We start from the raw sequence: 15,777 nt of genomic DNA on the forward strand, positions 1-15,777 counted from the left end.
TAGTAATCATAAGTACCAGAATTTTATAAATAGAACCACAACAGTGAAATATCCTCAATGAGATTATACAGTTATCCAACAAAGTATAATACAAAGCGAAAATATATAGGAAAAAGGGGAAATAAATCTCATTTGGCCCAAAACACGCCATTAAATACCATCATCTTGATGATGCAAACTCAATCATCTTGTTAAAGTATTGATCGTAGTAGTTTATTTGTTTGTTAAAATTCCTTTGTAATATTCTATTAATTATATTACTTGTATAAAAGTTGAAGTAATGTCTTTTAAACTATATATGTCATCAACTATTTTTATAAATTTTGTAAAATAACATATTATTTTTGTAAAACAACCGTTTGATCTAACTAGACATACGTGCTTCGTACGTTGTTTTAACCTAATATATATATATATATATATGTATATATATATATATATAATATAGAAAAATGATAAACACATGACGTTACTTTTCACAATATTTTAAATAATAATATTTGTAAAAGAAGATTATTTTTGTAAACAAACTTGTACAAATTAATAACATCATTTTTCTACGTCATATATGTAACCTTCCGTACGTACTTTAACGTATAGATCCAGATAACTTTCCACGTCATAATACATATGATCAAGCAAGCTCCGGATTATTAATGTTCAGAACGAAGAAAGAAGCATTTATCACGTATACATGAATATATATATATATATATATATATATATATTATATGCTAAAATCTGAAACCACCTTCTCGATCGCTCGAATTTTAAGGGTTTTCTTGATCTGTCAAGTAATTATATATAAGTACAAGAGAGAAATTATGAGACTCCTAACGTCACACACCCAAAATCAATTTCTAAGCCAATTCATGAGATACATAGCCATGGATCGTCCACCCATGTTCTTGCATGAACCTTGGTTTTCTAATGTCATGATCACGAGGTTGTCTGCATTAATTATAATAATTTTTACATAACGTCTGTCGTTGGAGTCGATATATAATAGATAGTACATTTTGTAGGCTGTTTACCAAAACGATCAAGGACCACCGGCTATATACTTAGATGGAATAAATATAGATAGAAGTCACTATTAACAGCATCTATTTTGTATACATGATGTGACATTATTTAGACCACATATTTTTTCAAGTGAGTGTTGGAACAATTAACTAGAAGCAGCCATGTAGTGAGTGTAAAATATGTACTGCTACAATAACTTCTCTCTAATATTACTCATTTAGATGACGAGGTTACTGGAACGCATACATGTACATTACGTACTCACATATATATAAATTACTCTTGCCGTACAAATCAAATAACCATAGTATATCCTTCATGCCATCTCATGATTTCCATTCGATCGAAGCATTGCCTTAATTCGTCTCTAACCTAGCACTAAATTATTCTCTCCCGGCCATCTATCGAGCTAGCGATCAGACTAGCTAGTAGAAAAACCAAGCCGAGGCCCGAGATGATCAACAGTACCCTTTGCTGCATGGCTTCTCCTGCATGGGTGCTTTTCAACCTTGCCAACCATCTATGCCATGCTTGCCACTACAACCACCGGTTCCATGAAACCAAACGGGCTGCACCCTCTACAACGTCTATGGTACTGCAATGAGAGGCCGAAAGGAATGCCATGCCCAAGATGTCAAATACCCAACAACCGAAGAAGAGCTCCGCCTGGCCGTGGCCTATGCCAATCTTAATCAACTCATGGTCAAACTTGTGAGCAAATCTCCTCAAACCATACCAAAATTGGCCTGCCCCAGTACATCAAGTTCGGAAAAGGCGTTATTAATTAGTCAGTACAGCAAAATATGATTAATCTGGCATCGAGGTTGACACGCAGAATTTAGCTGTCACTACTAGTGATAGTGGAGTGGGATTACGTGATCTGATTGATAGAGTGGAAGAAACTGGATTGAATAATTTGGTGGCTGCGCCATATAATTGGACGGTCAAGTGAATGTGGTGGGGCAGCTTATTAGCACTGGGACAAATGATGGGAGCTCTTGGTGGGGAAAGGGATCGAGCTAGCTAGGGGCCGGCTGCATGACGTTCCTGATCATGTTGTTGGCCTCAGTCTTATTGTTACGGCAAGATCATCTGAAAGATACGCCAAATTAATTGTCTGGTTACAACCACGAGATCCGCCCTTTGATGCGGCTAAAGTATCATGCATTGAGATTATTGGTCTCGTGTCTCTCAGAGGCAATTAGTACGATCGATTTACATATATAATATTCTAAAAACTTTTCTATAGGGTCAAACGTGATCACGTTAATTCCTTATAAACTATGATATTCTAATTAATAGTCAATATTTTACGGGGTGTTTATTTTTATTGATACTAAACGGACAGACATGGTCAATTGGTCACGTCATCATAAAAAAATTCTTATATAAAATTATCATGTGTTTTTTTTCAGATGTTACAATGGGCGCCGGAGATATTGACATAGAATGAATCAGATCGCTAGAGAGAGGATTCAAAGGAAACATAATTAACCTATAACTTTACGGTCGACTCTCAGTTTTAAGAAGTATCCGAAACACGTACGAATTCGCAGATATTACTTGGTCCCCATTAAAGCATACAGCTAGCTGTGTACATGAGACATACATGATGACAGTCTTCCCTTAAAACGTCACTGGAAATGGGGTTTACGAATTCATCGATGGGTCGGGTTTCATGAGTCAAATCCAATTGTGATCTCCAAATCAACAGGAGCAACAGGTAAATTAAATCATGGCTCCTTCAGTTCGCATTTTGTCCCAAATAAATAGTTGTACGTCTAGAATAAAAAGTACTAGGGACTGGCCGTAGCTTAAAAATGCAGAGATAACATTGGAGAATACACGAAACATGAAGGGATAATATGCATTACTAGCTGCTACGATATACAATTATATAAGGGCTCCATGAAGGAACTACTCGCCAATGGATTGAAGATTGGCCTAATCTTCACTGGCCGTTATCCGGTAATTAATGGTCATGATCATCAGGGAAAAATTCAAACTTCAGGTTCCTGTTTATATTCACCAAGCGCAGATATCACAACCGCGTGCGCTTGAGAAGTATAAATTTATATATATATATATAAATATAAAATAGGGATCCAAGAATCAATGCGCTTTTCTAATTTGACGAGACGACAGCAATATTCCCTGCGCAAAATTTTGGAGACTTTATTCGTGATGTGAAAAAACTGAGGGACCTACAATCAGAGAATTTCTGCGGGGCTGGTGGATATCTATAAGCTGGGTTCTTAGTACATTATTTCATCAAGTCTTCCGGGGCATATGATCTTGGCCAATCTGAGGACTCTGTGCAGGTAGTTGACTTCTACTGTTATCGTGCTAATTAATTAATGATCTGCCTTCAAGTACTCCAAGATCGAACCAACTATATACGTACCAAGATGTACGGGAAGAAGAACTGGAGCAAATTAATGGCATTCTTTAACATGGGGGCTAAGCCACATGATTGGGCTAAGATCAATAGGAACGGCCTGATTCTTATAAAATGTGCAGCATGCAGAAGTATCCTAATTTTAACATGAACTTCATTGCTGCAAGAAATTAAACAGCCATGTCGTTTTAAAGTGAATAGTCGACGGATGATGAGATACTATTTGGAAAGGTGGCCGCAGAAGCTAGGTGACGGTTGTGCCTAATTAGAGGGACAATGCGTATGTTGCGAAGACCGGCCGGCAATATTGCAGCCCGCCCAGATAAAGGCCGATATTTCTGCCAATTAACAAGCTATAGTTTGACCTTGTACGTTTACAAGAAAGCTAGAGTTTACAGGTATTCGCCATCTTTTCTTCGACTTCACTTCAACTTCATGAATATATTTTCGTTTGGATTCAAAGATGAGTTAAGATGAGTTAAAAATAATAGTAAAATTTATGAGTTAAAATTGATAAATAATAATAAATAATAGTAAGATGTATTGAGATAAGTTATAAATCCAAACCGAACAGATTGCGATCTCGTACGCCGGTCATTATAATTAATTTATATTTCTGCCAACACAAGATCACTAGACCTTCTTTATAATATATTTTCACTAACCAGTGTATATAATATATATGTATGTATATATGCATGTATGTATCATGTATGTATGTATGTAGAATCTACGACTATATATATATATATACACTAATTGAGTCATGAAATGCGAGAAAGGCCAACATCATACATACCATAGGGAAGAAGGATGGATTAAAAAAATCGATAAATATGATAAACTTGATTTACGCACTCGGCGTTACGACCAATGCCCAAGGAATATCATACGTTTCTGTATAAACTAATAAATAATACATACGTGTGTGTATATAAATAGACACATACCATGACCTAGCTAGCAGCCTAGCAATTAAGTGTCACTTTTTAAAGGGAGCATTCTTTTAATTTTTTTTATTTCTAAATAATTTCGCGTGATGCAGTTTTTTAAAAACTCTGCATGATGATCACATGATCCTATTGCAGTAGGGACGGCCGATGATCTTTTGATGAATTAATCAAATAGCAGGGAGTAGGCCCCAAAACCACATGAATTTTCATTACTTTGATATACATACATATATAGTAGGCAGAGATATTTATGAAGCAATTTAAGCAAATCTAATCACCTTTATGCAGCACCAGGCCAACAAAAGGATTCAGAATCAACGTCGGTGTCTTTGCTAGCTGTTTCTGACACACCTCCATCGTTGAAGTCTGGCTCCGGCCAACCCCAAGATAACATCCACGTACGTACAACACCACCTCCAGCAAGCTGCACGCGCGCATATATATATATATATATATGATCTGGGCATGCACTACTAATTAATTACGGCTGAGGTGCTAATTGATTAAAAAGCAGGCTACTTCATGACTGGAATTAATGTATGAATTGAGTGTGGCTGAGAGACAATATCATGTCTTGGCGCCTTCGATCTCAACTGAGTGCATGGAGGTGGGAATATTATATATTAATAAGAGTAACTAGCTGCAGTATTATATATATATATATAGTACCCATGGCCGATCAGTCATTGTCAAACATTGACGGCACAGCGAGCAAGCACCACAATTAAGTACTGTAAAATTAAGTAGCATCGATTTGTCGACGTCGTTAATTAGGAAGTTAGTGTGTGTCGCTCACGGCTCAGTAATATAATATTACTTGAGGAGATCAGTGATCATCAACTAGCGATGAAGATGATGATGATGAAGAAGAAGATCAAGGAGTAATATTCTTGATCATGAGGCGGTTTCCAGCGAGCTTGCCCATGAATGACGGAGCGATCGAGCTGGGAGGGGATCGAAGAAAGCTAATTATAAATTACAGTCTTATATATATATATATATTTAATATATTTATATATATATGGGGTTTGTTCTTAATTAATTTCTGGTCAATATAGAACGCATGAGATCATAGATCTAGTGGTTTTTAATTTTCCCAAGCAGATTTATGGGTAATTAATTAACCCAATTGGCATGGAGAAACAATATATAGGTATTGATCGGCCAGCGCTTGCTTCACATGATATATATACAGATCTAGGACGATGATGATCATGATGATGTTGGTCATATGTAGATTGATCTTATGATCATGATATATGGCTTTGTTTCGCATATATCCATGAATCCATGATGGCATTCTGTGCAGATCGCGCTGTCTTCCAAACAACCCTTAATTAACTTGATATTATATGTTGTGTTCTAATGCATGGTTCATCCATTTATTCCGCAGGTCGAAGCGTTTTTTTTTTTTTTTTTTCTTTTTTTTTTTGCCTTTTCTGGTCTGCAGGTTCAGTTTCCCAAAACCCAGAAATATGATTCAACAAAAAGAATGAAGACAAAGATTAATGCATGAGATTATGATATCTAGAGACAAAAATTATCAATCACAAGTATACATACATCCATGTACATGCAATTAATCTTCGATGAATAATTCCAAGAATTAGAAGATGATCAGTGGCCTGTTTGGGGAATCGAAATGTCACAGACTAGATCTTCATTTTCACAAATGCAAAGCAAAAAACTGGAATTTATATATGATCTTCATGATATATCAATCTGGTCAATTAATATCAATCCAGTTTCTGCACAAAAACTGGAAGGTGTATATGCAGCTTCGCTAATCTCGATTCGGGATAACAACGTACAATTAATATTGGTATAATTTCTAATTAAAAAAATTATAAAGAACTATATATATATATATATATATATATATATTATGCAGACAACTGATCGATCTCTTACATATTATATATTCCTTCTGAAATGGCGGCCTTCTTTCTCTTCCCAGCAATATTCAATCCAACCAAGGCCGCTTCCTGCATCCGTTTATGAATGTACGTACGTAGTACCAGGATCACATAAATATGAGATAATACTACCACTTTTCACAAAATATATACATCCAACATTAATCCCTTCTACAAAACCATATCCAAATTGAAATCAAAGAAAGACAAATTAGTGATCAAAGGGAGAAAAAAGGTCCAAAATGATGGAAACAAAAAGTACTGTCACGGCGGCCCTATAACAGGACTTGATAATTAATTAGCAGCCGATCGAATTGCTGTAAATTATATATATTATATATATATATATATATATATAATGCAAAACCTAAGTATTCGTTCATTTTATGACCATTAATTCGGCCTTGCTCTCTTAATTTAATTATTTGTCGATATTATAATGATCCTCAGGCACTGGATCTGAACGTCCCGTCCAAATCAAAGCATTTAGTACTTGAAATAAAAAAAAGTTGATCATCATGATCATGGATCTGATGCTTATATCTTCTTCTTCTTTTCATTCTTCTCCTCCTCTTCCTTGTCAAAAGAAACCCGTTTATTTGAAAGCATATCTCATCTCCAAAATAAATTCGAGGTAAACCCATTTGAAGTATTATATCATCAGATAAATCTCGTAGTTCATTAAAATGAAAGAGAGAGTATGTAGATTTGGTGATGGGTAGATCTCGATCCACAGGAGTTAATTTTGTTATTGGCTACTGGTGCCAATTAGATTACCCTAATAATTTATAATGGAAAACAACAGCAACTATAAAATACCACCGATAATGCTCCGCCCGGATTACCTGTATCTGTATAAATGCTGCAGCTAGCGGTACGCTTGGCCCCCATAGCCATAGCTAGGGGCGACGAGGCAATAGCAAAGCCAAAGCCTCGATCGTGCTCGTGCATTATTATATAAAAGAGGTCCTACGATCAAATTTTCCAAACCATTTGGAGAACTATTATTCGAATTTTAATATCTATAGTGAAAAAAAAATGTATATAAAATAAATCTATTAAATATTTAATACTTTATAAGATTCATACGGCCGGCTACAATATATATTTTGATAGTTCAAAGTATCAATTTTAATTAATTGTTTGCAGTCATGTAAGGTAAACATTTTAGGTTGAGAGTAAATTTAGGAAGAAAAACTCATTGGCGACTGTCGATTCGGGTCTGTTTTCTCGTGTCAGCAAAGTTTTTGCTACTGTTTTATATATCCATTAAATTCTATGCAACAGAAATCTTCAATACAATAAAATCAACATGATCAGACAGTACTGATCTTGTCTGTGATATTTTATAAATCGTACGTGTTCCAACTCATGATTACTATAAAATCAACACATGATCTTCCCTTTTAGCTTGGTACTCTTGGAACCATATAAAACTACAAAACAAGTAATATCAACAAGAAATTATTGACTTATGAGTGATGACACCGGCCCCCTTGGGTTTATCCTGATTGATACATGCATTCAAGTACTATATTAACTAATGCCCCCCCGTCTTCGTTTCCATGCAATTCCTACTCCTTGTTCACTGATGGGCACGGGTTGAATTGAAACAAAAGTACCCATGAATGAGCCCTTCCTACATCTTAAGGGCAATTACGAGGATTGTGCTTTAACCATCAAATACAATGATGAACAGAGGATTTGGGTATATGAACGTATATGCAGCCTTCAACTTACACCAGTGCGTCTTTCAAAGCTTCGATTTGGACAAGGAAAATGACAAAGACAACCTTAAGTCAAAGAATCAGAGTTCCTGAATCAAAATCTGCTTCTAGGAGAAATATGATTTGCATTTGCTGTAGATATTCTCAATTTACAGCAGCTGCCAAGACATTGAAGACTTCACCTGCTGTATAAAAAATTAAAAATTAAAAATTAAACCGCAACCTGTAATGTCAAGCTGAAATATGAGAGGTATTTTAACCAATGAAGACAATAAGAGTTTCTGAAATACTACCGACATGGATTTCAGGAACTCTGCCACATAACTCAATGTTGTACACGTTCTTTTACAGTGGTGTGCTTCAGATTCCTATGTCGCTTGCGGCCATCCGACTTAATTATGCTACGCCTGCTTTGTGAAGGAGTCACCTTTCTGAGTTTAAGGTCTTCGCCCCTAATCATATACGTATTTCCAGCTCCTGGCATGATAAAATCAGCCGGATTTCTATTAATACTGCAGATTTCAGAAACAGAATTGCTTTTTGGATGCTGAGTTGAATTGTCCATTCCATGATGCTGCAAGGCAAAAACAGTAGAATCGGAAGCATCAAGATGTTTTTTCTGCAGACTATGGACGGGAATAGCTCCATGATTTGTGCCTAAACTTCCAGTGGGGAATACAAATTTCTCTGGTCTACGACCTCTACTCTGTGTGGCTGAATTAGAGATTTTTTTCTTCTCTCTCTCTCTCGACTTCAAGCCAACTTGACTCGTAAGATTAGAATCCCTTTGGAAACCTTTTTCATGTTGAAAAGAAGAAGCAGATGCAGCCACTGTTGGAATACAATGAAAACAGCCATGGGCCTTCTCTGAAAAGTGGCTTTTACTGCAATAAACGGATGGTGGCTGTTTCATGGAATCCACTGTCTTATATGCACCAATCTCCATTCTGGGAAGCTCCTTAGACTTAGGATCATGAGGAAAGGAAGGTCTCTTAGGGAACTTTGGTGTTCCACCCATATTGAACGTAGGACCTGACCGCATCCCTGCATCCATGAGGCTGAGCAAATGCATTGCTGGTATGGTTTCATTAGAATACAGATCTAACGACCCCATCAAACTTTGAGGATGCCCCATTCCATTAAGTTTGCAAGCTAATGGGTACTCTGCATTATTCCTACTGAAAGTTTCTGAACCACAGCTCATATTGTGCTTCTCAAGACCTGTAGCATTTAGATTAAAACACTTCAGGTCATGGTTGAAGTTCAAACCCCCCTTATGCAGTGAATCTGGACACTGAGAAAGCATATCTATGTTAGTAGACTGAGCTACACCCTTTTGAGGCAGGTTATATCCAAAGGGGGATTGATTTGTAATCATGGTTGGCCAAAGATGTACTGCTGTTTCATTCTGTTGTGCAACTGTCTGGCGTGTGTTACATCCTCCCAAGGCCTGCAAAGTAGCATGAGATGGCCCGTGCCCCACCATAGCCGCATTCCAGTTGCAATTCTGACCACTACTGTGTCTGCTGGGATCGGTCACAGAAGATTGGACTCCGCTTGATGGCTTCTTTTGACACTGAGCAAAAGTCCTAAACCCTATTGGAGGGGTCTGAGTTTGATCCAGCTGACTCGCATTCAGGTGGTTTCTATCAATATGAGAAAAGAAATCAAATGGCTTCGGTTTGGTGGTTCCCACATTTTGGCCTGTTGTGATTATGCCATTCCTTCCATTTCTAGCCTGGTATTTTTGCTTGCGAGTAATTTCCAGTAGCCTCAACTCGTCATTGCCATATGTGTTAGTAAAATCCGTCATCTGACTATTTATTGTATTACTGGTTGTTTCTAACAATCCTTTCTTATTTTCAGCATCAGGAAGACGCCTCTCATGGGTATTTCGGTTCATCTTTGTCAGGAGCTCTACAATTTCCATTGGTATATCATCTAAAGGTCCCTGCTCAGATGCTTTGTCAGCCTTTTGATCACTATTTTTTTCCCCAACAGCTGTATATTCCTTGGCTTTATAAGCTTTGTCTATGTTGCTTGCACCAGAATAATTCTGCAAAAGGAAAATTAAAAAAATTATTTTCTCCATACAAGCTATATTCTCAAAGCACTACAAATATTATCAATAGACACAAAGATGAAGGAAATACCAGAAAATGAGAAGCATTTCTTCACACAAGTTTGTGAATCACATGACCTTGTACAACAATAACAAGCAATACATAGGCAAATATAGGCCACCCACAGCAGAAAACTATGCATAATCTGATCGTATTATCACCAAATGTTGCAATATGTGCCATATCATCATATCATGAACTAAGAAAAAGAATGGATGCTTTAACACATAGATAAGAAAATTTGGGTTTGCACTCAGACAGTCATCTTTAAACACCTCATTAGGACATATAAGATCCAAACTTAACACAGGTAATGACCATTTGAACAAAACACAGAAGATTGATACCTTCATCTATTATGAATTAGGTACAAACTTTGCTGGAGATTGCAATTAGGTGAAATGAAATAATTTCCATCACTTAAAAAGGCATAAGAAAGAAAGAAGAAGAGATCACAATTTGACGGATTCTTCTAAAACTGTTCAACTCTATGTTGTTATGACATGCACCTAATGATTTGTATGATTAGAAAGGTGTTGAGTAATGAAACATTCGGACACCGATATCATTATATATACTGTACATTTCCTAGTATATATGGTCTGGCCATTTTCAAACTCTTCTTGAGGTGCCTGTGGTCCCATATGTCCTTGCAAAAAGTTGGTCCCTGCTCAAGATGAGAGTTGAAAATTCATCAGTGATTAAGTTGCTGAGTTTGGCCGTCCACCCAGGCTCTGTTGAATTAAGCAAGAGATAGGCCAATCGTGGAAGGGAAGAGAACAGATACAGCAGCAGGAAAGTATATTTAGATACTGAAAGAGGTAAAGGGGTAAGTGGCTGGTTTCCTTGATACTTTGAGATCAATTGAAAGGCCAGGCCACAATAGCAAACTGAACACTTAACATTGCATTTAAATAATGGTAAACACAAGTCAGAACTCTTGATCTTCGGAGGTTAAAAGAACGCCTCCAGACCCAGGAGCCTGAAATAATGGCAAATGTAAAAATCCAAAAACATGATTAAGTGCCAATGATAATCAGAATCGAGAGTGATTTGTGAACAGCAAAATAATTAACTTAAGACCCGATTGGCATGTTCAGAAAGATAAGTCTACAAAACAAAAGGCATAATATATATATATATATATATATATATCCATGTAATAAAAGCAATGGAGATAGTGATAAAAATCAAACACATACCCTTTGGTGAATTCGAGAACACCCCCTATCCTCAACCTGAGAGAGGCAATTTTGCATCTTATTCAGGAAAGGCATTTTAAAGGCGGTCATCTCATTACTGACTTCACAATTTACACCTTTTCCTGAAAAGGTGGCTGGTGGAGATTTCGATGGAACCCTTTGATCTCTAAAATTGTTAACCTCTAAATTTTTCCTCATAACCTGATCTACTTTGGGACTGACCTCTTGCCAAGGTGGAAAGGAAGATAGCCCGCCTTCAACCCGAGGAATAAATTCTTTGTCATATCTTGGAGCGGCCGAGAAGCTATTAAGTGAAAGACGCAGCTCTTTTTCAGCAAGTGAATCTTGTGTTGATTGAAACGGATGTGTTACAGATCCAGTTTGCATGATATCTACATTTCCCCTTGAAATTGGGTCATTTTTTAGCACCCCATTGTTCCATGGAAAGAGTGAAGCTTGGCCTCCATCCGCCTGTGAGCTTTTGTTTTTCTTATGGCACATATTAGGTTTTCTCTCCATTCTTAGAGCAGGAAAAGGAAAAGGATCCATTTGTCTGCCTTTGAATGCATTCTGAGTTAATCCAAAAGAAACATTGCCAGCAGCATTTCTGTCACTTGTATGCTGAGTTTTGTCCTGAATTTCCTTTTGCACAGTTACTTGCGGTGGCACCAATGACAAACATGCATCAACAACTTGGATCTTTTTATTTTTCTTCTTACCTAAGGTAGGACTTCTATGCTTTATACCTTTACTTGAATGGCTCTTCAGATCAGTTTTTAAACCCATTCCTGCAATTGCCTCTTGAGATTCATTACCCACAGTTACATCAGTTGTTTCTGAATCTCCCTTCCATATCTGAGCTTTTTTATTCAAATAATTTGGAGAGGGAATTTCTGGAGGTCTCCACTCTTCATCCTGAGGTAACTTCCTTTTCGTAGTCTGACTAGAACCCCTTTTAGTGTTTCCTTGAATGGCCACCAGATCTTGAGGAACAGAGAGCATATCTAACCTTTCAAATGCTTCTGGGGTCCTATTGGATGGAAAATTATCTGCATCAATCAGACCACTCTTTGCATCACCATTTTCACCCAGCAAGTCAGTCAGTAGACGGTGCTTTCGAGTTTTTCTACGATGCAAAGAACATGATTTGTCTAAATGATGGTCTAGAGGATCATCGTCAAGTACCATTATTTCAACACTTTCAGATGATTCATAACTAAACCCATCCAACTCGAGAGACGGATGTACAGTTGTATGAGCTTTGACGACATTAGGTGCCTCAGCAACCATACTGCCCAACCCAAGTGTCTGACAGGCTTTTGTTACCTTTATGTGTTGATCATCCGGAGAATTTTGTGTTCCTGTCTGATAATGTTTGGCAGAATCCTTAATCATGCATTTGAGGTTCCAATCAGAAACTTCATGACTCCCACTGCCTGGATCATTAAATTCTATAGATCCATTACATTTTAACTTGAGAGCCACTGTTTCAGAAAGAAGAAGCCTTATTAGTTTGATAAATATGTCATGTAAATTTTGATTGTGTGGTTCCCACTTCATAGTAAAATTACCTGTGTCATTTGTATGCCTTTCTTGTATTATGCTTGAATTAACTTCTGGGGCAGCACTTGTTAATTTGAGGATTTCCTGGTTAAGATTTTCTTCTGAACCAATGTCATGCCCTGGAGAAAATATAGGAAATGAACCAAACGCCAGCTAGTGTATAACAGAAATAAGATGGATTGAAGTGTACCTATAATGGTGCCGTGTGAAACTTCAACTTTCTTCTGTTTCTTATCACTACATAATAGAAGATGGTTGTCGTTGCTCAGTTTGGTAGAAGTATTGGCAACAACTGATGTTGTTCCACCAAGAACTGGCTTGGGAGCTTGCTGAAAACCTGGCAGAAGCATTGCAGCACTAGCCACATGGGAACAATTGCTATTGGAGCCACATTTGGTACCACAACAATTAAAGAGTGTTCCATAATCTTTTGCAGCAGCTCTGGCAGAAACCTTATTCAGACAATTTTGACAATGCCACCATCTGAATTTTGGAACCTCTAAAGGGGGAAGAAAAGATGTTTGCTCCTCAGACTCAGTCTGATCAAATGGACAACATATCTTCCAATCTTTTTTCCGAATCTCGGAGACATATCCGCTGAATTCAAATGGACACACTTTATAAGGAAAACTCCTAAAGAGAATCCAGAAGCCAAATAAAAACAAACTACTAATTTTTGGGAAGCAACTCTCAGATAATTATCACCAAATCAGATATCCGATCAAATCATCTCCCCCACCAAAAAAAGATCTACAAATTGTACCATTAATTCAAATACAATTGTTTTTTAAAGATTGGCAACTTAGCAGTCCCAGAAGTTCTTCATGACACTCCATGCTAACTTCAAATGTTGCCCCCCCCCCCGGGGCGCCCACCCATAATTGTATTAGCAATATTCCAGTATAAAGACGTAAAGTCAAATTACTTTTCTATCCAGAAATACAAGAGATTGAAACTGCAATTGCAGACAACTCTCAAATCTGGTTCTCATAAAAGTACGTGCAACAACTCCATCAGCATATATAGCATGCCAACCACACAAGTCCCATAAGGATAAAAATAAAAAAAATAAAAAAAGAAGAAGAAAGATTAAACAATATACACACAGTTAAAATTCTGCAAGATTATTACATTACAAGGTCGATCAAGGCTTACCGTATAGAAAAATGCTCGCACTTTCCAGCATCACTATTATCCTTAGCAGTGCCGAGATCTATTGATATAGAGTCAATTTGAATAAAAGATCCCTCAGACTTGGAGACGGTATTAGAATTGCTCTTATAAAGGTTCTCCTCCTCCACAATACTCCTCTCCATGTTAGTAAATAACCACAGCACGCAAATACACGATTTCCTATGCAAAATAATAATAATAACTGAATGGCATCAATCAATATAATATGCTGAAAGTAATCCTTATCAAACTCCAAAATTAAGATATAGGGTTAACGTGATAAGCGATTCAAAGGCAAAGACTTCAAATTTCTAATGTACATCACAGGATCTGAAGTAGAGTCCCAAACCAACAGATTAGGGTTTTGCACACCCACTAAGAAATCAACAGTAGACAAAAAAATTCCATGTCGAAATGGTTATAGAATGAGCGAGAAGCTAAAAACACTATATGCAGTGATTTGGCGCATAAGATAACAACTTCTGGAAATATATATAAGTATATGACATATTTGGGTAATATAAATTAATAGATTTTAAACCCTAGTTTTCCTATCCATAAAAAAAAAACCATAAAGATGTATGTAATCTCTAATTTCGCGCTTCTCCGAAAATTAACGAATCAAGTAGTTAACCCATCCACACAAGGTTCAAAGTAAAACATAAGTCAATACCCATACGACAATTAAAGCACGCATTAGGGTTTTGTCTTTGTGATTTTCAGACGTATCTCCTATCATCAAGAAAAGCTGCGTCGATGTACCAAGATAGGTAGGAATTCCCACAAACCCACCTTTAGTTTCTACAAATCAAACAACAAAACCATGTACAAAAACTCAGAAATTAATATTTTTTGGTATTTTATTGCTTACCCATTTCACAGTTAGGGAACAGCTAGCGTAACTTATTATCCAGAAAATCAATCAAAATAAAACATTAAATATCACAAAAGTGCTCAGATTCATCCCAAACAAAACCCAGATAAGAAAACAAAAAGTAAAGGCTGGACTTAACGTACTACACACAGTGAAATGACCTAAATATCTCAGACAACCCATCTCGACCTCAGCTAAAACTCGTGCCGATCAAAACCAAACCAAACAGCGACTTGCAAACCAGATCAGTAAAGAGAAATTGAGGCATCAAACCCACCTTTAACTCAATCGAAAACTAGCAAAGACGATACCCCATCTGTCTTGCTCCGAATATTCTCCACGGCGCATCGAAGAAATGGTACTAAAAGATAGAGCATTTGAAGAAGAAGATGAGTGACTCAGCTTCGGGACGGGATTCGAAGCTCGCTGAGTAGAATTTGAGCGCGAACTTTGGAGAAACCCTAGAGAGAGCGATAGAGGTTTTCGATTCTTTAGCGCGAGGGAGAGAGAGAAGAGAGAGAGAGTGTGTTTTTATCCTTTGCCCTTGAAATGAGGTTTGTTGTATTAAAATCATCCATGCCGTGACATGTCACGGCGACGCATACATACATATAAACATAATAAATAAATAATAAAAAGAAAAGTTAAATTCGAGAGAGACTGAGAAGGAAAGTGAGGAGAGAGACTGTTTCCGACCAATGAGAGAGCTACATGTGGTGAGAAGGTGCGGTTCTTATCACAAACCATTATATAATATTGTTGTGATACAGGAAAGGAAACCCTAGAAAGGAACACTGTTAAAAAAGAACACAGTGTATTTTA

The 15,777-nt window shown here is 37.0% G+C and overlaps 1 protein-coding gene and 1 pseudogene across 8 annotated transcripts; one reads left to right on the top strand and one right to left on the bottom strand.

Annotated features, from left to right (window-relative positions):
• Positions 1 to 1,596: 1,596 nt before the first annotated feature.
• Positions 1,597 to 3,380, top strand: LOC121260306 (annotated as a pseudogene).
• A 4,210-nt stretch (positions 3,381 to 7,590) lies between these two features.
• LOC121261164 (protein EMBRYONIC FLOWER 1) lies at positions 7,591 to 15,517 on the bottom strand. Of its 8 annotated transcripts, XM_041163381.1 has the most exons (9): positions 15,233 to 15,516; positions 14,755 to 14,882; positions 14,064 to 14,261; positions 13,099 to 13,505; positions 12,917 to 13,027; positions 11,346 to 12,829; positions 10,727 to 10,810; positions 8,314 to 10,076; positions 7,591 to 8,205 (listed from the first exon to the last, which is right to left on the bottom strand). In XM_041163381.1, the coding sequence occupies exons 3-8, from the start codon at positions 14,222 to 14,224 to the stop codon at positions 8,346 to 8,348; spliced, it is 3,978 nt and encodes a 1,325-aa protein (XP_041019315.1). In that variant the 5' UTR covers positions 14,225 to 14,261; positions 14,755 to 14,882; positions 15,233 to 15,516; the 3' UTR covers positions 7,591 to 8,205; positions 8,314 to 8,345. The 8 variants fall into 8 exon arrangements, with proteins under 8 accessions (XP_041019315.1, XP_041019318.1, XP_041019316.1 ...); XM_041163384.1 differs by lacking the exon at positions 14,755 to 14,882 and having other exon boundaries at positions 11,346 to 12,781; positions 12,917 to 13,009; positions 15,233 to 15,517; XM_041163382.1 differs by lacking the exon at positions 14,755 to 14,882 and having other exon boundaries at positions 12,917 to 13,009.
• Positions 15,518 to 15,777: the final 260 nt, after the last annotated feature.

Source organism: Juglans microcarpa x Juglans regia, chromosome 4D (genome assembly GCF_004785595.1).
Source record: "Juglans microcarpa x Juglans regia isolate MS1-56 chromosome 4D, Jm3101_v1.0, whole genome shotgun sequence".
Lineage (NCBI taxonomy): Eukaryota > Viridiplantae > Streptophyta > Magnoliopsida > Fagales > Juglandaceae > Juglans > Juglans microcarpa x Juglans regia.